This window comes from Geotrypetes seraphini, chromosome 6 (genome assembly GCF_902459505.1).
Source record: "Geotrypetes seraphini chromosome 6, aGeoSer1.1, whole genome shotgun sequence".
Classification (NCBI taxonomy): domain Eukaryota; kingdom Metazoa; phylum Chordata; class Amphibia; order Gymnophiona; family Dermophiidae; genus Geotrypetes; species Geotrypetes seraphini.
The window spans coordinates 68,938,917-68,963,518 of NC_047089.1; the positions used below are offsets into that span (position 1 = coordinate 68,938,917).

Sequence of the window (24,602 nt, forward strand, 5' to 3'; positions counted from 1 at the left end):
TTCGGCTAGCGCACGCTATAGCACGTGCTAATCCGGTGCGTGCACTAAAAACGTTAGCATACCTTCATAAAAGGGCCCCTTAATGCTTAAGTACCTGTATGTAAACCACTTTGATTGTGGTTGTGTAACTACAAAAAGGTGTTATACAAGTCCCTAGCCCTCAATTTGAAATGTCATAGATAAAATTTGTATCCAATATGACTTCCAAAACTCTAAATGTCTCTTTTCTGAGTTACAACTTCTCTGTTCATTTTATCCCTGCTTGAAAGAACAGCTTTTCTATTTATGCCTGTGTACTTACTTCCCATTATTTACAGCAAGAAGTACTCAAGGAGAGGGGTACCCTATGTACAACACAACAGAGTCACTCAACTCATCACGCGACAGGGGAAAAGCATTATCATCTGGAAGACTGAGGCAGTAAAAGAAAAAGATGAGATTTGTTTACCCATTTCCTTAGTAATAGCTATAAATGTACCTGAACAACCAATTATCAGAGATGTCTTTGCCCCTTCAGAGTCTCTCTGAGCAACTTCATAGTAAAATGAAGTGTCAGCCCTTTGTAACCAGGGAGACGGAGAAAGTCACTGAACAGCGAAATGATGGCTGCAGGTGTGGCATCCTTTGCGCCCTGCAGCCATGCACAGGCACATCAGCACTTCATAGCCTACAAGAGCAATCACTGGATTTTCACAACACAGTTTTGTTGGAAGGGCAACCAAAATATAGACTCGCTGTGACTTGCTATCTCCTGAACAGAAGATATTAAAGCTCAAATACAACACTAATCAAACCCAAACACAACACTGGGATGATGTTGTGGAGGAAGAAAACAAATTAAGGGTAGTTTTATTCTTTTTGCCAGTAAGAAAAAAGTAGGCCCAGTGGCAACATTGCACTGCCATGCAGAGGGGCCTGGTTTAATTCCCAGGCCCAACTTATGTTCCCCAGATTGAATGGAGTTGGGGATGCTGTAGGTGGCATTCAGAAATTCCAGGGGAAGAGGAGGAAATGGGCATCTCAGCCACACTCAATGGCAACACCTATAAGTTGGACTTAGAATATGCATGTACTGAGCTGTAGATGGAGCTGCAGTCTGTGCTCTAGGGCCTAGAGTCTAGGCCAAGAACATCACTGCAAGGTCTGGCTTGGGCCAGCAGTTATAAAACAGGAAAAGAAACCCTGGGTACCTGTGAAGAGGATTCATGGCGCTATAGCCAACTAGAAGCCGATTCCAATTCAGCTAAAGCCAAAAGATACAAAAGCAAACTGTCAAACAAAAAAAAATATTTTTTTTTCTATTTTCAGATCTACTCGAGTCCCTTCCTCAGAGGTTCTTAAATTTTACATTTACTTTGGTTGGTTGGTTTGTTTTGGGGGGTGGGGGGCTGTTTGTAATATAGTTCTTCCTTAGGGGGAGGGATTGTCTGTAATTTCATCCTCCTCCTTCATAATACAATATCATAAAAAGCTGAGCATCTAAATCCTGGCTTCTAATTTAAGTAATCGTGCTTACTGCCAGTTTATGAAAGGCATACACTGAATCCCGCACCCAAGTCTGGGCACCACATGTACACCTGCTGAAACCTGATGCAAACGCTGGCACCCAAGTTAGGTGCATTGAGGCAGTATTCTGTAACTATGCATGGCCAGGCCCCATTGAGTTTCATGCTATTAGAGTTAAGCACCATGCCTTATAGCAGTGTACTGCAAACTGTGTCGAAGCAAGACACCAGCAAGAAGGAGAGGTGCTGACATCGGCTTACTGCTTATAGGTCATGCCTCTTGCGGCAAAAGGCACGTCCTGTAGGCAGTCAGCCAGCGTCGATGACTCTCCTCCTTGCTGGCCTCTCTCCTCCTCTCTCTATACTTCCCCTCATCCAGGATCCCCCACAGGTGAAGTGACAGGTTCAGGGTCCTGGCCGGAAGCCCTCCACGCATGCACGGACGTCGATGTGATGATGTCACACATGCACGTGATGTTATCGCATCGACGTCCGCACACTTCTGGATGCCTTCCAGCCGTGGCACCGGGTTTAATGTGCTGCGTCGTCAAAAAGTTTGCGGGATATTGCCTTATAGAATAGCATGCAGCCAGATGTGTGCGCAAATGTTAATGAGTACCAATTAACATCAATAATTGGTTGTTATACCCAATTACTTATGTGAATTGGCTTGTTAGCCAGTTAAATTGTGTGTGCAACTCAGGAGCATGCCCAAATTTTGGTGCACAAATATAGGTGCCGTGTATAGAATCTGGGGGTTAGAGAGTAATTCTATAAGGAGCTGTGTAAATTTAGATGGCAAGAATGCACATACATGCTGATATTCAAGTTATATTTATTATATGTTTTATTGTTCTCCTCCCTGAATAATGGCGGGTTAGAAATAATAAATCTAATCTAATCTGCCACCATATGTAGACATATACAGGGGAAAATAAACATTTTCCAGCTACATGTGATGCTGTAAATATGTGCCAATATCTGATGGTGCATATTTTGTGGGTAAGCATGCACATGGGCAGAGTTTGGGTAAAGCATGACTGAAGCACACATTTACAAATGGACATTATAAATTACTTCGGGGCCTTTATATGAAAGCTTAATGCAAGCCAATGGATACCTACAGTTAGCCAATCTAGGTGCCTAACTTAATTATTTATAAAGCTTAATCGATGCCAATAATGAGCAATTAGAACCTCATAATTGGCTTAAATTAAAATTAATTGGATGGTAGGCACCTAACTCGGTAGGTGCCTACCAGAAAGTGGGCATGGTTGGGGCGGATCATAGGTGTGTTTGGCATTGTAGGCACCTTAGCTGGACTTGGGCACTGGTATTTAGGCCAAGAAAACCCTGGCCTAGATAGGGAGCGCCTAAGTTCAATGTAGGCATGATTCTATAAATATCACCTAGCTTAAGACAGACATGCTATGCGCTGCAATCCACTTTGCCTATGTTTTAGGCGCTATTTATAGAATCAGAGCCTAAGTGCTAAGAAACCCATCATATACCTATAGGCTTATTAGAATTAGGGTGCACTAATTCTGTTAGCACATATTAAGCTTTAGTAAAAGGGCCTTTACATGTACCTAACGGATGTAGCGGTATATAAGAAATAAATTACATTACATTACATTACATTCATTAACAATCTACTCATAAGAGCATGTAGTTACATACGCTCTAATGCTGCATGAAGTAATCATGTCTAAAATATAGGCACTTTTTTGATCTATTAGTCCAGTATTCTATTTATAAAAAAAAAGTGGGCTCATACTTTTCTGTATAGAACAGGCTCCAAATAAGTGCTTAGTGCTAATCTCCCAACTTTTTTTTCAGACCTAGAATTGCCCCTATTGCCATTTACTTTTAGGCTCCTAAATTTCCCCCTCTTTTACAAATGCATAGCATGGGTTTTAGCGCCAGCATCAGCAGTAACTGCTCCGATGCTCATAGAATTCCTAAGAGCATCAAAGCAGTTACCGCTGCTGCAGGCGCTAAAACCCCAGCTATGCATTCGTAAAAGAGGGGATTTGTGAGTTTAGTGAAATTTTGAACACCAAGTTAGTCATTCAGCGCAGGGTGTACAAAGCTCCAATAATATGGTAATAAATACATGCTAATTATATGCATGCTACTTGTGCAGAGTAGCCCCAGTAAAAGGGGAAGGAACTGTGCCTAGCGCCTGCTCAGAAGAGCAAATTGGTAGGCACAGTTCTTTCCCCTCCTGTCAAGCCCATTGCAAAAAATAAAAACAACCTCTTCTCCCCTGCCCATGATCAGCTGAGCCGGCACTGGAGCTGCAATCAGCTGATCACAGCTCTTCTCTTCTCCCTTGCCTACTTAGCTGATCGCAGCTCTGGTGCCGGCTCAACTGATCATGGGCAGGGACAAAGCAGTTTGGGAGGTTAAAAAAAAAAGCTAAAAAATGGGTACAGCTGTTGTGCATGTGTGTCCCGCGCATAGGCACAGTACATTCACACAACACCCGCATAACAGCTACCAGCAGGTTCAGACCTGCCAGAAAATTTTGTCCCGTAAAAAGGGACAACAGTTCATTTAAATACTAATAAGCTCCTTATAATGCATTTGCATGGGGGTTTCTCAGTGGTTGCTATGGGGATCAGCAACAGCCCCAAAGAACCCTTTTGAGCATCGGGGCAGAGCTTCCGTGCCATGTAACGCTGGTTTAACAAGTCTTACCAGCAAAAAAAAAAAACAAAAAAACTTTTCAGCATCAGGGCCTCAGCCCTAGGAAATTTTCAAAGAGGTCAATTTAGAACCTGTAGCGGGTGGGCTGTCCTTGATTCACCACAGCTGGGAGTATTTTAGGGGGAGCTCCAAATCGGGGGGGGGGGGTTGTAGGAAGGGCAGGGGGGTGGGTAGGTTATTCAATAGCCTCAGTACGTAGTGGTAGGGGGGTTAGTAAGAGTGGTTTACCTCCTGTAGGGACAAGTTCTTGTACATATCTTGGTACTTGAGGTGTATGTATATGGGGGATGAGTATTTGGTCGGCAGGTACTCTCTCCCCACTTCATCCTCTTCCTCTGCCCTCTCTGAACTGATGGACTTTATAGGCTTTGGCCACAGACAGTTTCTTTGGGGGGTGGGGGGTGGTATTATTATGGGGGGATCCTTTAGGGGGGGTTGAGGTGAGGGTACCAGGGGTGGTGGTTTTTCATTTCTGTGTTCTTTCAATGTATTTGATGACATTGGTTTCTGGACTGTGGGTCCTATTGACGAGCTGAGACTGTAGCTCTGTTTCCTGTTCTGTTGTTTATTCCTTTGTACCTGTTGATGGTCATCAATAAAAATTGTTTGAACATAGAACCCAAACACTCAAAGTTAGAAGCAAAACCCTTTTGAAAACCAGCCTCACATTGCTTACAGGTAAGATATTATGATCCATCCTGGCTTCTGAATAATTGAGAGAAAATATCTTTAACCTTTTCCTATCTTGTGTTCCGGATGACGGGACATTCCAAAAATGACATAGACAGTGGATAAACAGTCTGTATGGACTAATAAAGAGCCAGGAACACAAAATATTTGAATTTACAAACTTATGACTTATTTACATTATGTTTACAATAGCCGTAAATGATGACGGCGAATAATATAAAACTTTGCTAAAATAATTGCGATTGGAACCAGCGTAACGTAAAATTTATTACGATAGGAAAAGGTTAAGGTGGATAAGATATCAAAAGGCCACCAGCCCTGCTTTATGCTATTGCCCAGTGCATCAATTATCTGCACAGATTTCAATTCCCCACGTTCTACACAACCAACACAGGAAAGCATGTTGCCTCAAATCAGACCTTGATGAACCAAGTTCCTGGAAACCATTGGCATGTGCGAGTTCATTTCATTCTAAGGTAAGAAATTAGAACAAAATGCACAAATGCTGAAAGCTCCAACAGAAACAAAGGTAGGGAAAAGAGTATTGTACAGCAGGATTCCATGGCTAGTATTCATGTTATGATCTTTTTCAAATAGTCTACGGTAGACTATTTGAAAAAGATCACATGAATACTACCCTTAGCCATCAAGCAAATGTAATCTATTTAATTAAACCTCAGTCTACAAACATATTCAGTGAGTAAGCGAAGCCTGACAAATCCAATTTGAATGAAAGGGACAAGCAGTTCTTTGGATGCTCTTTGCTCTAGCGGTTTCATGTATCAACTGAGCACAGTACAAAAGCCAACATATATATACAACACCCTTAAATGGGAACTGGCTGTCTAAATATAGCTACTTTTCAATAAAGTACTGAGGAGTTATAAAGTGTTAGTAAATTATTTATCATAGTGGTTACCTCAAACCAAGGGATATCATTTGCAGCTAGAGAGATGCACCCACTAGTTGAGAGCTATGTGAATGATATACAGGCTGAGTAAAGGACCGATAGATACAGTAGATAGATATATAGACAGGTGTACAGTACTATATTTTATTTGGAGTTCATAGTAGGAAAGTTTCAATATATACAGTAAAACCTTGGATTGCAAGTAACTTGGTTTGCAAGCCTTTTGCAAGACAAGCAAAATATTTTATTAAATTTTAACTTGATATACAAGCCATGGCTTGCAATACAAGTACATAAAGTATACACACATCACAACTGAGCCGATGGTTCTTCTCTCTCTGACGCTGCAGGAGTGTAGTGACTGTTCTAAATGAGCGAGCTCTTGCAATATAAGTACGTATAGTATTTTGTATTAAAGTTTTTGGGTTGTGGAATGAATCATCTGAGTTTTCATTATTTCCTGTGGAGAAATTCGCTTTGATATACGAGTGCTTTGGATTACAAGCATGCTTCTGGAATGAATTATGCTTGTAAACCAAGGTTTTACTGTATGTATACATATACACTCACATACATATATGTACCATACATGTGCACTTAGGCTTTACATTTAACTACCTCATCCAAGATTCACTTTTAGCAGTCCAACCTGAATTACCATATTTGTGAAATTATCAGCATAAAGAGGGAAGCCAAGTTTCCACATAGGTCACAAATGGTCTCCACATCATGGTGGGGGAGGGGGGAAGGCATTTACCTTGGGCAAATTGTGAGCACACAGGTGAAAAAGTAACAATGCCAAAACATATGGTAAATCTAATCTCCTCCCATTCTCCAGTATTCTGTCCCTCTCTTTCCTCTTAGTCCCTCTCCTTTATCCCTTATTGTAGTTCCTTTCCTCTTAACTCTGTAAACCGTGCCGAGCTCTGCGCTTGCGGAGATGGCGCGGTATACAAACCTAAGGTTTAGTTTAGTTTAGTTAGTTTAAATCTGAACCAACATATATAAACAAAATTTAAAAGCAATTGATTGAGTGATTGATTTATGTCAAGGTGGAAAATAAATCAATGACGAGTAATAAAAATAATCCCTTTCATATGATTAATGAATAACCAGAAGGGGCCCTTTTTTAGGAAAGTATATTTTCAGCTGTGTATTTGGAACAAGACTTTTTAAATCTGACTCAAACAGTTTTACCAGAAGCACAGAAATGTGGTAAAATCCCAGTAAATATCTGGGTGTAGTAATAATTTTCAATTTCAATTCTACCCATACACACCACAGTCCCAACTGCAAAGATGCAAAGCTGATCTTCCTGAAAACAGCAAACTACATAGCCGAAATCCTTTTTTGTAATAACATTAGCAAAAACGATATATAGAAAAGCAAGAATGAGCAATCGCAAAGGTATTAGGAAAATGTTACATTTTACCATGTGCACGAAAGCTGTGCGTCCTCTTTCTTGGGGGGGGGGGGGGGCTGGCATGGAACGGGTTAAGAAGCATTGCTGTAACAAATCTATTGTAAGGTAACACTTTTTTTTTTTTACTTCGCCGGTTAGAGCTAGACTGAAACACCATCTGCTCGTTCTGTATTATCCCCCCCCCCCTCCTCCTCCCCTGTTTTTACAACCAGAAGCCTTTCACAAGCTGAAGAAGCTTGCAAGTAAAACTCACTTGGCAGTTCACACACTGTTTTCCCTAATTAGTAACCTGATGTGGTCAGACTGAGGGAAAACAAAAGCGCGCTTAAAAGGGGAAATAACATCTCTGCTGTTAAGTTCCTAAAATCTACGCGCGCTTTTAAAAAGCAGAAACCAAAATAGCATGTGCGCCCTCCCCGCTGTCACCAGCTGCTTCCCTGCAAATCACTCCCACACAGATTGCCCAATCGACCAATTTCGAATCGAATCTGCCATTCGTTTGGTTTCTGCCTACAAAACTGAAGAGAGGATGCAACAACTGAGTGGGCGGGAAAGGACCTTGTTCAGCTCGGGACAAAGAGCCGGGGCCCGGCGACATCTGAGGCTCCCGCCGCCCGGAAGAAGAGTTTTACGCCCTCCTCTGGGCACATTTCAAAAACTGGTGCCGACAAGCAAGTGGGAACAAATCCCCTCCCCCAAATGAAGGTGGATCCCAGCCCGCCTCCCCCCCTCCCTTCCCTCAGTGGAGATCTTACCTTGCTCCGGATCTGTCCGGAGGTGGACACTTTCCGGATGAGTTTCTGGGGTCCCTCGTGCTCCCCTTCGCTATCCGAAGACTCGTCTCCCGCCGCCGCTCCTCCTCCGGCCGCCGTCGCCCCCACCGCAGCCGGGTGGTGCTGGATCGCCGCCTCCGCTCCTGACATCTTCTGCGCCTCCTGCCGAGAGAAAGCACAGCAGCTTGGGTCAGCCGGGGTAGCCGCTGCCGGCCCCTTCCGGGCGGGCGGCGGCAAAGCAGCGGAGCCCGGGGCGGCTCTCCTGGCCGCCATCTTCCGCCCCTCCCCGCCCCCTCCCTTTCCCCGTTGGTGGCGGCTCCGGGAAATCGGGGGGGTGGGGAGGATCTGGGAGGCGGGTGGGGGGTAGATTCAGCCTCTTCCCAAACCCTCGGGAGGTGATATCGGGACCCGGATCAACCGGGGACGGGCGAGACTCACTCCCAGACTTTTGCATTCGAAGCCCTATGAACAGTCTTTAATTTTTCTTGGTTTTGCGAAATATCCTGTTGTTTACTTGTGTCTCTCTTTTTTTAATGGGTTTTTTTTTTCGACAGAAAACGTTGCCCTGACAGTACTGGAGAAAGGCAACGGTGAAAGTGGGACGAGGATGCACTTGCTGATATAATTTGTCAGCATTCAGGTAGCTTTTTAGACTACACAGCAGCTGGTCTTTAAGGACACTCTCTAAATCTACATGTGGAAATATCAACAAATAAAGGAGCTATGCACTGTTTCAAAATAGACCACCCCATTTCAATTATTCTCAATTATTTCATATAGTTGGTGCCAACCTTTTATGGGCATTTAGCTTTAGGGGGGGAAAAAATTACAGTCATAGTATTGAAAGGAAACAAGTCTTAGAAATTATGGCAATTTTAACTTTCACCTCCCCTTTAATTCCCATCTTTAATTCATTCAGATGACATCTTAGACTTGAGAGCTGTGAATGCTTGCTTTCACAGTCCTCATGTGAGTACTTTGCCAAGCATTGTGCCATATATAAAAAGTAGTGGCATAGCCAGATATGTAGTTTTGGGTGGGCCAGAGCCCAGAAAACCTTTCCTTTGGCCCCACCCCTGCCCTCCACCCTCACCCCCCTGCCCCCAGCAACCCTCAACTCAAAATATAAATACCTGAGCTAGCAAGGAGCCCCAGGTTCCACGGTCCTCTTCTGGTGGCCAGAACACTTGTACTCAGCAGTCAGCGGTCTATCCATGGGCCACTGCCATCTCCCACCCTCTCAGGTTTTTGCACATGGGTGAAAACAGCATGTGCAGTGGAGTGTTCTGGCTACCAGCCTCTTCAGCAGGCAGAGCTTGGGGATCTCTGCCAGCCTAGCAAGGTTGCTGAAATTTTGGGTGGACCTGAGCCCATGACTGCACACCACTGCCATAAAGAGTAATTCTATAGAGAAGCCTCTGCCTTTAGATTCCTATTTGGAACCTACTCTATAACAAATAGTAGGCTCCTCATATGCCCTTATAGAACACTAGTTTAGCAGAGCAAATATCTGCATATATTTTAGGCACACCTATTTTCTTCAGCCATTGAGCTGGTGTAAATGCTGAAAATTAGATTGCCAAGAAATCCAGACCCTTTAAAATTGGGGAAATAGAGAGAGAGATTGACGGTGATGCCGGCACTATTACAGTAAATGTTACAAAGAAGAAAAAATTAACATTCAAAACCAAATTTTACAGTAAAAATACCTGTTTTATATGACTCTCCTAATATGGTCTAATCCGCTATAATAAAACCCTTAGCGCACGTGCGCACTTCAATATCCATGATCCATGGGGCCATGCCGCCACATGCACAGTAGAAGGAGCCTGTGGCAATTTGCAATGCATGCGGCGGTTTACCCAGCGGCGGTGGTGGTTTGCGACGCATGCAGCGGTTTCCCCAGCTAAAAAAGGAGCCACCTGAATAAGGAGCCTGCAGAAGGTCCTGGCAGAGCTGCTTCAGAAAACACAGAAGACTTACCAGATAAGAGCATGGAAGGGATGCTGCTGGACAGGGGGGAGGTAAAAGGAAGGGAGAAGGGCTACTGCTGGACAGAGGGAGCAGAGAAGGGGTGCTACTGGATAGGGGGGAGATAAAAGGAAGGGAGAAGGGCTACTGCTGGATAGGGGGGAGCAGAAAAGGGGTGCTGCTGGACAGGGGGAGGTAAAGGGGGTGCTTCTGGACAGGGGGGAGAGACAGAAAGAAAGAAAGACAGCGGGCAGGGAGAGAGTAAGAAAGAAATGCCTAAGTCTACACATCTATTCTAGCACCCGTTAATGTAACGGGCTAAAAAACTAGTTCCTAATAAAGATCCAAATGAACAGAGAACAAACTGATACAGCATGTATTCTCTGCGAAACCTCAAACATCCAAGACACTACTAAGATTTCATTCGTGTCCTTACCGGGGTGATGTGTTCATCATCGGTCTTATCTAGGCTGAAGTTATTTATACACAATATCAAGATCAACAGTTGGTGTATTGTATATTAAAAAAACATTAAAGAGCACTTAACTTAAGCCCAACGGCTACCCAGCCATTTAGTTTATGAGTTTGTTCTCTGTTCATTTGGATCTTTGTTGTTTTGAACAAATTGTTATTTTCCACATTTTGCTTGGATTATCCTAATTCCTAATAAGACATAATCCTCCCCTTATACAAAACCGCGCAAGAGGTTTTTAGTACCGGCTGGCGCACCGAATGCACTGCTCCGACGGTCATAGAGTTCCTTTGAGCTTCGGAGCAGCACAGAACAGTGCACCAGCCGGTGCTAAAAATCTCTTGCGCGGTTTTGGTAAAGGAGGGGAATATTTGTTTCTTTGTGTGTCGGCCTATAAATATATCCATTTTGATCAATGAAGTAGTCTTCATTTGCTAGTGAATACGTCAACAAAATTCATCTCTTTTTCCTTAAATCTGAATTTGAAAAGTACGCCTGAGAATCTGGAAAATCTGCATTGACCCAATCCCTGAGCAGTCCAGATTTCTGGACTCGTACTGTACTCTTATCTTTTATGTGTGTAATTGTGCACCCCACCAGGCTCCGCCCAAACTCCACCCACGTGTACACCCACCTTCAAACTAGGTGCCTTTGCATTTTGGTGCTGTTTTATAGAATAACACATACGAGGCAGTATTCTGGTCATTTATGCACACTCTTGGCACCCTTCTTATAGAATCGTCCCCCAAATGGGAGAAAACCTATAACTCCTAGACCTCTGAGGACATGAGGTTGCTGTTCTGTGATTGTACATCAGAACCTATCACAAAGACTTCTTCAAGGTAGGTGGACAGAGAATGAACTGGTGATGATTCATGGAAAAGGATTTCTTCGATTGGATTGGATTTATTAATTTGATATACTGTGATTTACATCAGTTGACTAAGTGGTTTACAATGATAAAACAGTATGCAATGCATTTCTTTTTCTTATACAGTATATAATTCATCCATCATATAATCCCTTCATTCCTTATAATATTGCTGAAACAGCAGTCGCATAGTAAGGGTAGGAAGAACCCGGAGCAGTAGCACCCTCCTCTCTGCCCTCCCACTCCTTCCCCGCTCCCCAAGTCACACTCGTGCCCGCCCTTCCCCGGTACCTCATTAAATCTTTGCCGGCGCAAGCAGCTTCCCCAGCCTGCTGCTCACACCGGCATTTGCTTTTTTTCTAAGGTCACTTCCTGGCACTGTAACCAGGAAGTGATTTCAGAGGGGAGCCAGGCCGGTACAAACAGCTGGTGAAGATTTAAAGAGGTACAGGGGAATGGAGGGGGGCGGAGAGTTGCTGGTGCCCCCACCAAGATGGCACCTGGAATGATCTGCCCCCTTCCCCCCCTTACTGTGAAACAGTGATGTCTTAAGATTCCAAAAAGCATAAGAAGAAACCATGAAAACTTTCCAACCAAGAATTCCATAAAATAGGTTCAGCATATGAATAAGCCCATGTCCTGATTTATGATAACTTGATAACATCAAGACTGGGTAATTGAAAACCCTGGCCTAATATACCGATGCCTATCACAAAGATGCCTAGCAACGCCCAATTACGCCTAGGCACCGCTATGCGTGATTCTATAAGTGGCACCTAGCTGTTGATCACCTACAAGTTAGGCATAGTTAGGTGCAGTTTATAGAATCGGGCCCTTTGGGATTGATTCTGTAAGCGGCGCACCATGGCATAGTAAGGAGGGGCGGTCTGCCCCAGGCGCTGCATCCTTCCTTTTTTCCCCTCCCTCTGCTCCTCTCATTGCCGCACACGTGCGCCCCTCGCCTTCCCCATACCTTTTTTTCCCTGGCGCGAGGTTGTTGTCGGCATCGGCGCTCTCTCTGATGTCACTTCCGGGACCCACATCTAGGAAGTGACGTCAAAGGGCAAGCCGACACCATCGTGGGCATGCTGCTAATGCCAGAGAACTTAAAAAGGGAAGGGGGATGTGCATGCAGCAGGGGGGGTGGGGAAGAGGGCGGGGGAGGGGCACCAGCCACCCCTACTATACCATTGTCGGCCACTGCCACATGTCAATCACAAGCAGGCACCATTTACAGAATTGTGGCTTGCAAGGACCCTAGGCTCCAGAAATTTAAGTCAGGCCTACATTGCCAGCGCCTAGGGTCTTTGCAGAATCACAGCCAGTGGCGCCTAGTGACGCCAAAGTCCAGTGCTGCCCCCTAAAAACGCCCACTTCCAGATGTCAGCATCACTAGGCACCACTAGGTACTATGGCACCAGTGCCTAATTTTTTTTTTAATGATTTTTAAATTAGTTTTTAATGACACAACCAATTATCACGCTACTTAAAACCAATGAAAACACTTTGGTCCAAATTCTATAAACGGTACCGCTAGTTAGGCACCATTAAGTGCCCTAACAGCAATTTTTAAAATTGGTTTAATTGCCTTTAACTGACACGATAATTGATCGCATCACTTAAGAGCAATTAAAAAATAAAAACATGGCCGCGGCTTTTTTTTCTTTATATATTTATTTACACACTGAATGACACTATGACGTCGATTTTCTTGAATTAAATATATAAAGAAAAAAAGCCACGACCATGTGTCCAGATAGACTATAACGATATGGGTAACGGAACCGGCAATCTAGAGGTATAATACTTTTTCTGTGTGCTTTTAAGATGCTCTCTAATTGAAATGCTTAGAGGAATATAAATAGAAAATAAGGTTCTTAAGGTATTGATTGTATATTTCTTGATCTTTAGGGGGATTTCCTTGAAACAGCCTGTGGCGAAACATAGTCCTATGTCGGAATATGTACCCCTAGCTGTGTTTATAAGATGAGTATTTATTAAAACTCTTAATGCACTATTAAGCACTTTAAAAGAAGAATGAAATAGTTTGAAATACTTAAAAAAAGAATATTAGACCGATGAAGAGGTTGGTGTTGTTAACCTGTGTGTGGAGATTACTATACACACAGTAACACTGCTGAGGTCTATGAATAGACTATTTAAGGCAGGGGTCTCCAAAGTCCCTCCTCGAGGGCCGAATCCAGTCAGTTTTTCGGGATTTCCCCAATGAATATGCATTGAAAGCAGTACATGCACAGAGATTTCATGCATATTCATTGGGGAAAACCTGACTGGATTCGGCTCTCGAGGAGGGACTTTGGAGACCCCTGATTTAAGGTATTTATTCACCTGACTATTCTTCACACAGGGCAGAGAAACTCACAGGTTCAAGGTAACAGCTAGCATGGAGTAGAAACATATCGGAAAGGAAGAAGACTCAAAAAATTAATTTTCACTTCTTTAAACTTAATCACACTTTTACAATTTATTATTTATTTACAGTCCATTCTCATTATTCACATGTTCCTGAGTCACGATATTGCTTATCTGCGGTTGCATGCATTGTGACTGCTATTCGTGCCGTGTGTTTACATATTCGCAGACTTCCAACCTTAGAAAAAAAAAAGCTTTATTTCCTTCTACATTCACTTCCAGTTTTGGCTTTGCTTCCAGAAATGGCCACCAAGCATCAAGAGAGTGAGTTAGAAGCATAAGAGTCTGCGCTGTAACATTCTACAGTACCTTTGAACCATTTTGTCCTAATGGTGAGCACACTAAGGGCTAGATTCACTAACCTGCCCGATCGGGACCAATCTGGGCAGGTCCGATGAATTCTTCAACCTCTAATATGCAAATGAGGCGATCGGAGGAACGTCCCCATCTGCCAGCAAGGATCGCTGGTGTACGATCCCGACGCATGTTCAGACCATCTATAGATAGTCTGTGCATGCATCTAAGACCCGTATGAGCCACGACTTTTTTTACTTTTTAGCCCAGCGAGCCCTTGGTTTTAACCCACAGGTTAAAACCACGGGCTCACAGTGCGGGGAAGGGCAGGAGAGATTTGGGGCGACAAGCAGGAGAGATCTGGGGATGAGCAGGGCGGTGATTCGGGAGAAAGCAGGGCGGCAATTCGGGGCAGAGCAGGTAGGAGAAATCGGGGAAGAGCATTGGGGTGGCAGGCAGGAGAGATTCGGGGCAGCAGAGAGCAGGGCTTCAGTGGAGCTGGAGAGTCGGAAAGACGTTTGCGACTGGTCCCCAGCAGTCGCTTCTTGGGTTGATCGGCCAGCCCAGTCGGATCGGGAAATTTGTTTTATGAATTGCGTCCCTGCCTACTTTGCATGCCATTCCCCTCATTTGCATGCGCAGATCGGCAGAGAGCTAAGTGAATTGGGCCGGAGTAAAATCGGGTCGCAAACCGATTGGTACACGATCAGTTTGCTTAGTGAATCTAGCCCTAAGGGCCCCTTTTAGAAAGCCCAATAGCATGTCCCAGTGCAGCTAAAGCATTGCATTAGTTAATGAGCAGATTAATTGCTTATTATGGTTGTGCAATACTGTGCATATATTTATTTTCTAGCACTGTTCTGTGCAATTATTTTGTTTAAGAATGTTACAGTACTTCTATAATTAATACTGCAAATAAAAAAATAGGTTTGCAACATTCTAAATGTTCTACTATGGTCTTTGTTGAATGCTGTCCCATGCAGTTACCTAACCCTATTTTTCCTGTAGGATCCATTATTCACTTTATGCAGTTTTGAGGCACAAAACCTACTTTCTATTTTCCCATAGATGCAGCATTTTGTTATTTGCAATTTTGCGTTTTGTGGATTTTCCCGGGAACCATACTACAGTGAATAATGAGAATGAACTGTATTTATTGGGATTTATTAACCACCTTTATGAAGAGATTCACCCAAGGTGGAGTTGGCAGTAGATAAGAAGGGTTCAGACTTACCTGATGAATGGAGTTCCTGGGGAGGAGTGTAAGGAGAGATAATGAGCTGCAGAGTGAATGCAGGTGTAAGTCAATAAGAGGAGTTTGAACTATGGTGTCCTCTGCCATCCATCCAGATGAGGAGGAAGAGGGGAGATCAGCATGGAAGGAGTAGAAGAGGGGAGCAAGGATCAGGGTGAGCACAGAGGGATGTGTAAAGCTGCTTGCTTGCTCTGGCACTAAATTGCTTTGTTACAGTTTCTGGCACAAAACCCTGCAAGTTGTGCCAATGTATATCGCAGCTGCCCACGTGGGAAAGGCATTCCAAATACTGTAAAAGGTTCACATTCATGCTTCTCTTATGAATGTAATGTGCCTGATCCAGCGCAGACAAGGATAAAAAAGGATCTGAGAAATAAGCCAAAAACTCAAGGGTGAGAATCAGTCTTCATAAACATAATATATCACAGCAAAAATGCAGGGGGACGTCTCAGGAGATAAGCACTTCTCAAAGCAAGACTACTCCCCTAAGGACCTCGTACGTGCAAAGAGGACTAAAGAAATGGAAAACATAAATACTCTGAAATAAATGGAAAAGGAGTTAATAGGGACATTTGCTTTCACACCCGTTATCAGATATAGACTGTCTACATTAAAGTGTTACTGGCTCATCATCTCTGTGAAACACCCCCCCACCCAGTCCTTTTCATTTAATAATCTTATATAATAAAACTCTAGCCGCGCATGCGCACTCAGACCTGCGTGATCTGTAATCCCTGATCTGTAGGTCCGTGGCCAGAGTGCGTATGCGGCGGCTAGACAAAGCAGGAGAAACAGACTCGAGCGCTTTGGCCGCCTCAGGATGGGAGGATGCGCCGCAGCAAAGTGCTGCACAGGTACTGAAGGGGGAGAGACATATTGCTTCTGCACATACCGGTACAAACTTCCCTCCAGCGTTGGCAGCCGCAGCACATTAAACAGGCTGCTTCGCGACTTTCTCCTGCAGTTGAGTCCCTCTGCCGCGTTACTAATGATGTCATCAATGACGCGACAGAGAGACTCAACGGCAGAAGAAAGCCGCGAACCAGCCTGTTTAGCGTGCTGCGGCTGCCAACGCTGGAGGGAGGTTTGTTATTAAAGTCATCTCACCGGGAGGGTCGCAGAGTCAGCGGGGGTTGGGCTGGGAGGGGAGAGAAGCGTCTGCCTCGGGTGCTTCAGGCAGCAGCAGCAGCAGCATTTACAATTCGCTGCTGTTGCGGCTTCAGGCCTTCCTCTCTGGCCGGTCCTGCCTACTTCCAGTTTTCATGAACACAGGACCCGCCAGAGAAAAATACCTGAAGCCAGCAACAGCAATGAATTGTGAATGCTGCTGTTGCCCGATGAAGTAGTTGAAGGAGGAAAGTGAGCAGAGGGGGAGAGAATGGCTTGGAGGGAAGAACAGATGGCAGGGCATGGAGGGAAGGAGGAAGGTATGCCAGACCAAGGGAAAAGGAAAGAGGAGATGGAGAGAGGCCATATGGGACAGAGAGAGAAGGGGCGGACACTGGATGGAAAGAGAAGAGAGGGCAGTGAATGGAAGGGGCAACATAGAGGGTGAACAGTATTCTAGCACCCGTTAATGTAACGGGCTTAATGACTAGTATATATATAGACAGCTCAAAACCTAGATAAATCTGCACTATTTAATCTCATTGTAACCGCATTGTTTCTGCTGCAGCTATGAAAGTTTGTTGTCTCAGATGTATTAAGTTAGTCCAATAAAAAGTACCACCTTCAACTTGATCCCTTATTTCCACATATCCCAGAGGACTAACACAGTAACCACAATTCTTGGGCAAAACTCCCAAACTTCCAGGCATGTTTATTATTTCTCTCTAATAATTTACTATGGTCTATGATACTGTATATCATCAATAAAGATGGCAACTGTCTGAATGAAGTTGTCTTAAATTAAAGCATATCTTTCATCTTTAAATAAGCAGTTAATCAATCTTTCAAATCCTGGACTAAAAGTGACCATTCTATAAAGAATTTGTAACAGTGACTATCAAAATTGCAAAACCACGAAGGACTGGGCCCATGGAACAAATCCAAGTGCATAATACAAGGGGGCACTGTAAAGGGTGTCAGGTCAAAAGCGTGCCGGGACAAAGGCGCGCGCAGACAATTGAGCGCAGCACGGAGGCGCGCGCCGCAGAAAATTACTGTTTTTAGGGCTCCGACGGGGGGGGTGTGTGTGGGGGGAACCCCTCCACTTTACTTAATAGAGATTGCGCCGCGTTGTGGGGGGTTTGGGGGATTCTAACCCCCCACATTTTACTGAAAACTTCACTTTTTCCCTGTTTTTAGGGAAAAAGTTAAGTTTACAGTGAAATGTGGAGGGTTACAACCCCCCATAACGCCGGCGCGATCTCTATTAAGTAAACTGGGGGGGCTCCCCAACAAAAAACCCCATCGGAGCCCCTAAAAACTGTAATTTTCTTCGGCGCGCGCCTCCGTCTTGCGCTCAGTTGTCGGCGCGCGCCTTTGTCTTTCGCGGGGTTGTCTATGAACCCTGTAAAGTTATCAGGCCATCCAAGAAGAGAATGGCGTGGATATGATTCAATCAATGATCTGAAACAGTGTCAAAACTTGGATTTTCTTTTCTGCAAATTGGCACTTAACAAAATAAGGTAACACTCTTTTCGGCTAATGGTCAGAATTTAGGATTTTGATTGGTTGGTTAGGCTGAGAACTTTTCAGCACCCCCTCGTAGAAACTAAAATAACTTCTGCTCTTCTCCAAACCATCCCTCACAGGCAAAAAAAAAAAAAGCCTTCCTTTATAAAAAATAATTTGTTATAAGCAGCACAATAGTGAAGAAAATAAATGAAAAATAACATTAGTACCTATTTTTTGCTTGTTTGAATAATCAAAAAATCCTCCCAATGGTGGCCATCTATTCGTGTGGCACAGTGGTTAGAGCTACAATTTCAACACCTTGAGGTTATGGGGTCAAATCCCATGCTGCTCCTTGTGACTGTCTTGTCAGTTCACAACCGGGGGGGGGGGGGGGTCATCTGTGACTCCTCTCTCTCCTTCTCCACTCAGATCCAATATACTGCTAAAACCTGACTCTTCCTCCTCTATAATATTGCCAAAATCCAACCTCTCCTCTCTGAGCACCCTAACAAAAACCTTTATCCATGCTCTCATCAAGACTACTGCAATGTACTTCTCTCAGATCTTCCGCTCATCCATCTCTCTCCCCTTCAATCCATTCAAAATGCTGCTGCATGACTCATCTTTCATAAAAGCTGCTATGCTCACATTACCCCTCTCAAGTCACTTCATTGGCTCCCCATCCATTTCCGAATACAGTTCAAACCCCTCTTACTGGCTTCAAGTGAATTCATTCTGTAGCCCCTCAATATCTCTCCTCACTTATCTGCCCCTATCCTACCCCCATGAACACCACTACTGATGAGCAAATCCTCCGATAACGTAGGAACTGAGAAACAGGTAAACTTTTTAAATGCGTGAGATGAAAACTGCTATAATGAAGAAATGTAGTCCTGTCAGCCTCTTTCTTGAATACTGTAGTTTCCAGCCCATTACCAACACGTAACACCTCTACATCCAAAACAGATAAACAGCTGTTTTACTGGAAGTCATTTCAAATATTACTTTAGAATAGCATCCATTTAGCCACTCAACACATTCATCCAAAAAAAAGAAAACATCACCAATGTATAGTAACCAATCTAGCATCTGCTGGGAAAATGGAGAACTAATCTATCAATCTTCAAAGTATGACATGAATAAATTTGCCACTGACTGGGCCATAGTGGCCTCCATGGCAACTCCAGATGTTTGCTGCTAATTGCTATATCAGCTAACTTAAGGAAATGTAAGGAAGTTCTTCTTCACACAGAGAGTGGTGGAGAGCTGGAACGCTCTTCTGGAGTCTGTTGTAGGGGAAAACACCCTCCAGGGTTTCAAGACTAAGCTGGACAAGTTCCTGCTAAACTGGGACGTGCACAGGTGAGGCTGGACTCATTTTAGAGCACTGGTCTTTGACCCGGGGGCCACCGCATGAGCGGACTGCTAGGCACAATGGACCACTGGTCTGACCCAGCAGCGGCAATTCTTATGTTCTAAAAAAAAGAGTAAGGAATCCTAGGTGAATCACCCCTTTGGTTCAGATAATAAGGAATATCTAGAGCCTCTTACTAAGGATTACAAAGATTTCACATCAAGCGTGACCAATCAGATCTCCTGATGAAGGGTAAATGTTATGGTGCCCAAAGTTCTCAAAAATCATAAAAATTGGTCCACAAATTTAGATAAAGACTCCAGTTATGATCCCTTGCCCAAGATAATAGGACTATGTGGAGAATTAGAATGCAAAAACTTAAATTCTGGAATGGTAATCAACTGTTGCAATCTTCAGAGGGATCCTTATCCATATAATCACCAGGATTAGATAGCTGTTTCTCAATTTCTTTCTGATAGTCAGACCTAGACTGCACTAGTACTACTATTTATCACTGAGAGGTATACGTAGCGCTGTACATTTAACATTCAATAGGCGGTCCCTGTTCAAAAAGCAACTCTCTTCTACTCAGGGAAGAGGCTGGTGAGACACCTTTACAATCTTAAGTGGAGAAAAAGACCTAAAAATAGTACAGGGGACATACAAACGGCATAAAGCTGTGTCAAAGTAAACCCACTGTCGTCATCAGTCAGAAAAAAAATTTCCACAAACCAATGTGACCCACCAGACTCAACCCAAGCAGGTAGTCACAAAAAGCTGTGAGAAATCCACATTTAGCGGGAGGCAATTTCACAGAAAGTAACAGATCGAATAGCCAGCTTAAATAAATAAGACCGCATCCAAAAGCAAGTCCAAAAAGATAAAAACTTTCACTTCTCTGTGGCGTCTTCCACCGCTACAAGTACAGTTCACAATCTTCCCCCCTCCCATCCCAGTCCACAATCTCATCCCACCCATTGTGGACTCAGGCCCACCCAAAACTGGGTATCTGACTATGCCCTGGTTCATAAGCTGTGAGCCAGATGCTGAATTGGTTGATATTTCTTGTAAAGGGGTGGGAGGTAAGGGTTTTGTTGCTGTGGTTATTTGGCTCTTCTCATGGTGTTTGTATGAGACGTTATGGAAAACATATTAAGCATCAAACAAAATAAGCAACTAAATACCAGTCTTATCTTTGACCACTTTAACTTAACTGGGAAAGGGCAGAATATTGGCTCCTAACTGGTTAAATGCAGACTGTTCACACATACTCAAATATTTAATGCCGGTACCTGGACATGACCCGGCATTGAATAGCTGGGCATAATTATGGGGAGGAGTGTGTGGCACAGTGGTTGTATCTACAGCCTCAGCACCCTGGGGTCATGGGTTCAAACCAGGGCTGTGAAGTCGGAGTCGAGGAGTCGGAGGAAATTTCGGGTACCTGGAGTCGGAGTCAGAAGTACAAAAAACTGAGGAGTCGGAACATTTATCTACCGACTCCATTTTTGAACTTGGCATACCAATCACGAGCGATTCTTTCAGCTATAGCACCCACTATATACACAGCACAAATGTTGCGAGCAGCTTCTGCGGCCTTAGAACCTTGATTAAAAGCAAAAAGAAGGTGGTGTCGAAAATGCTCATTTCTCTCAACTTGACATTCCATTTTAACGATCTGAAAATTAACCAGTGCTGTGGAGTCGGAGTCGGAGGAAATTTCGGGTACCTGGAGTTGGAGTCTGAAGTACAAAAAACTGAGGAGTCGGAGTCGGAACATTTATCTACCGACTCCACAGCCCTGGTTCAAACCCCACACTGCTCCTTGTGACCCTGGGCAAGTCACTCAGTCCTCCATAGCCCCAGGTGCATTAGATAGATTATGAGCCCACCGGGATAGATAGGGAGAATTCTTGAGTATCTGATTGTAAAACCACTTAGATAAACCTTGATAGGCAGTATATAAAAACCTAATACACTTGAAACAGTGGCCATCAGTGTTCCATTATCAGCTCAATATTTTCCAAAAAGAACTGTGGGAGTGATGTTCTTGATTTAAAAATATTTAATGGCAAATGTTTTTCACAAATAAAAGTGATGCAATCAATATAAAGTCAATCCATATGATTCACAGGAAAAAAAATAGTAGAGTGGACCTGACACAGTCCGTGTTTCAGTTATGAATAACCTTCTGGGGTCCAGTCAAAATGCACCACAAAATTAAGTATGCGTTGAGGCATCCAGTTGTGTGTGAGCTTGTTGGTGGGGGATCCTCTCATCTTCTGATCTTTTAGAGATGAATGTGGACCCCCTTTTATTGCTCATTGATCTTCAGAGGGGGCTCTTCAGAATCTTTCATACCTTCTTGGTTTAGCTTCCACTGCCTGTATCTGCTTTGTTTTGTTTTTCCCTTTCTCCTGTAAAACCATCTGGGCCTTCCCCCGCCTGCCCTGCCCTTGGTATGTCACTGAAAAGTGGCCTTAGTGCACCCTTACATGGTTCTTTTTCATGCACCAAAGCCATTTTTACCATCTGAGTAAAATGGCAGAATTTTTTTATTTTTTGCATTAACAGTCATGTGCTAATTTTGTCATTAGTGCATGGCATTAAAATAGATTAGTCCAGTGGTCTCAAACTCAAACCCTTTGCAGGGCCACATTTTGGATTTGTAGGTACTTGGAGGGCCTCAGAAATAAATAGTTAATGTCTTATTAAAGAAATGACAATTTTGCATGAGGTAAAACTCTTTATAGTTTCTAAATCTTTCCTTTTGGCTAAGTCTTAATAATAATATTGTCATTTATAGCTAAAGAGAAAAATGATCAAGAAACGGTTTTACTTTACTTTTGTGATGATGATAAACATACCGAGGGCCTCAAAATAGGACCTGGCGGGCCGCATGTGGCCCCCGGGCCGCGTGTTTCAGACCACTGGATTAGTCTGTGATCCTCTAATGGGTTAGTGTGCAGCAATGTAGTGAAAAAATTGAAATTATTTTGTAGCATGTGGGCATTGCACGCCCATCCTAAAATTACCACAGGATGCCTCAGCATGCCCCACAGTATACCAGCTTCTCTCTCCTTCCTTCCTTCCCTCCCTCCACCCAAGGTGTTCAGGCCTTGTCTCCCTTCCTCCAGGGTTGGGACATAGTACTCAGTAGCTATAGAAAATGTATAATGGCCAGAGTGGGGCCTTGAACTCCCACCCTCTCCATTGACTGGAGGACAATGCATAAGGGTGGGAAGAACAGACAGAGGCTGTGTGGCTTTGGTCTTTCTCCACCTCTCCCTTCTTCTTTCCCCTCTCTACCACACACACTTTTTTTTTCTGCTAGTGAGGTTTGAAGGGGATGTTTTGGTGGGTGGGGAGAATGAGTAGGTAAGCAAATGGTTGAAAGTTTGCCTAGACTCGCAGGGGTAGACAATTCCGGTCCGCGAGAGCTGGAGCCAGGTCAGGTTTTCAGGATATCCACAATGAATATGTATGAGATGGATTTGCATGCACTGCTTCCTTGAGATGCAAATCTATCTCATGCATATTTATTGTGGATATCCCTGGCCTAGAGCATTACATACCCTTGGGATGGCCCTGCTTCCTATCACCATATCTTGCTCAACACTCTTGTTTCTTGTCACTTACCCAACACTTTGGAACAGTCTCCCACTTTCCATCAGGGCTGAACTTGTCTCTAAGAAATTGAAAATCACCTTTGGAACCTATTTCTTTACGCTGGCCTTTCCTCAAGTTTAATCTGCCACTCTTGCACTCCCTTCTTGGCAACAGAACGATACCTTTGTGTTTTTTAATCTCCTCCCTTGCCCATTTATTTGCCATAAAATTGCAACTGTTCTATGTTTCTTTGTTTTTCTTGTATTTGTTGTTTCGTCTTTAATTTGTTTGTTTTGTCTGAACCTCCCCTTAAATTATCTTGACTTTGTAAACCACTTAGACATTTTGTTTTGATTTGAGATACTGGCATATCAAAATAAATTGAACTTGAACTTGACACAGTCAGCCCAGCTGCTCAGATGTATATAGGTTTGGTTTTTGTTTTTTTTATTGTCAGCTGCACGCTGCCCCCTGGCTACCAATCAACAAACTATGTATATTCAAAGGCCTAGTAACGGCCTCAAACTCTTCCATGACATGGTACCAGCCTATTTGGCAAACAAACTACTACCCTAGACTCCGAATCAACCACTCCAATCACAAGAAGAAAAATGATTACGCACACCCTCGGGATGCGCCCTTCATCTTGAGACTGCCCCCCAGAAGATCTTACATGCACTACCTACCGCGCCTCTGGAACAAGCTTCCTACCCAAATTAGATCATTAGGTCTACTGAACTTCAGGAAGGCAATAAAATCCCACCTCTTCCCTTGAGAATACACCTATGTAGATTCCCAAACCTTACAAAGAAGAGCAGCCCTTCCCTGTCACCAGTCTCAAATGTTGATGCGCTTCGTCCAACACACCGTGAACTGTTGTACTTTATTTTACCCATCATGTAATGCTCTACCCTACCAAGTCACCTCCTGCGGTATAATATGCAGCTTCCATTGTGCAAGACACCACTGTTTTATCTACTGTATATATATATATATTTTTTTTTTTCATTCTTTATTGATTTTTAATCAAAAACAGTGTCATACTAATGAAAGAACAGTAGGTATTACAAACATTACACTAATATCTGTACAGGTAACATAAATATCATTCAATAATTTCATTTTCTTGCATATAATAATAGCACAATATAACCTAATATATAATACAAATGAAAAATAAAGTTACCCAAATATCACTATCAATATTTACTCCGTGCCGCCGGACCAATCAGCAAGCAAGGCTTTCATCTGTGTACGTGCTGAGCTCACTGCTCAGCATGGCTATTTCCCGCCGCGATGCCGGACTTGTAAGCTGCATGCCTGCATCGCCAGAATTTAGGTAGGCTGTTTTCATCCCCGTGGGAGTCCTGTTGGCCAGGGGGCGTCCCCGTGGGAGTCCCGTGGGTCAGGGGGGCATCCCCGTGGGAGTCCCGTGGGCCAGGGGGAACAGGGAGACAGAAAGAAAAAGTTGGGGGAGAGAATGAGGTCTGGAGGAGAGGAAACATACAGGAGGCTGAAAGAAAGGAAGATATAGTGAGATGGACACAAAGAAGGGTGATGCTGGAAAATAGGTGGAATGGTAATTCTGACAAACACAGAAGGGAAATGCTGGATCAAGGAGAGATGGGGCTCAGGCTGGATGGAATGAGGAGAAATGCCTTGTTGGCCCAGAACTTCCTCTCCTACGTCAGAATTGACGTCAGGGAGCGGA

At 43.8% G+C, this 24,602-nt stretch overlaps 1 protein-coding gene and 1 long non-coding RNA gene across 2 annotated transcripts in view; one reads left to right on the forward strand and one right to left on the reverse strand.

Annotated features, from left to right (window-relative positions):
* The window catches only part of DGKH (diacylglycerol kinase eta), a 445,542-nt gene that overhangs the window by 389,747 nt on the left and 31,193 nt on the right, over positions 1 to 24,602 (reverse strand). Inside the window, exon 2 of the mRNA XM_033948015.1 lies at positions 7,996 to 8,175. Coding sequence (XP_033803906.1) covers positions 7,996 to 8,175 — 180 coding nt within the window. The remainder of the gene's footprint in view (positions 1 to 7,995; positions 8,176 to 24,602) is intronic.
* Positions 7,778 to 13,399, forward strand: LOC117362143. The gene is made up of 4 exons (XR_004539812.1): positions 7,778 to 7,945; positions 8,568 to 8,653; positions 11,193 to 11,298; positions 13,239 to 13,399. It is a non-coding gene; the product is annotated as an uncharacterized LOC117362143 (long non-coding RNA).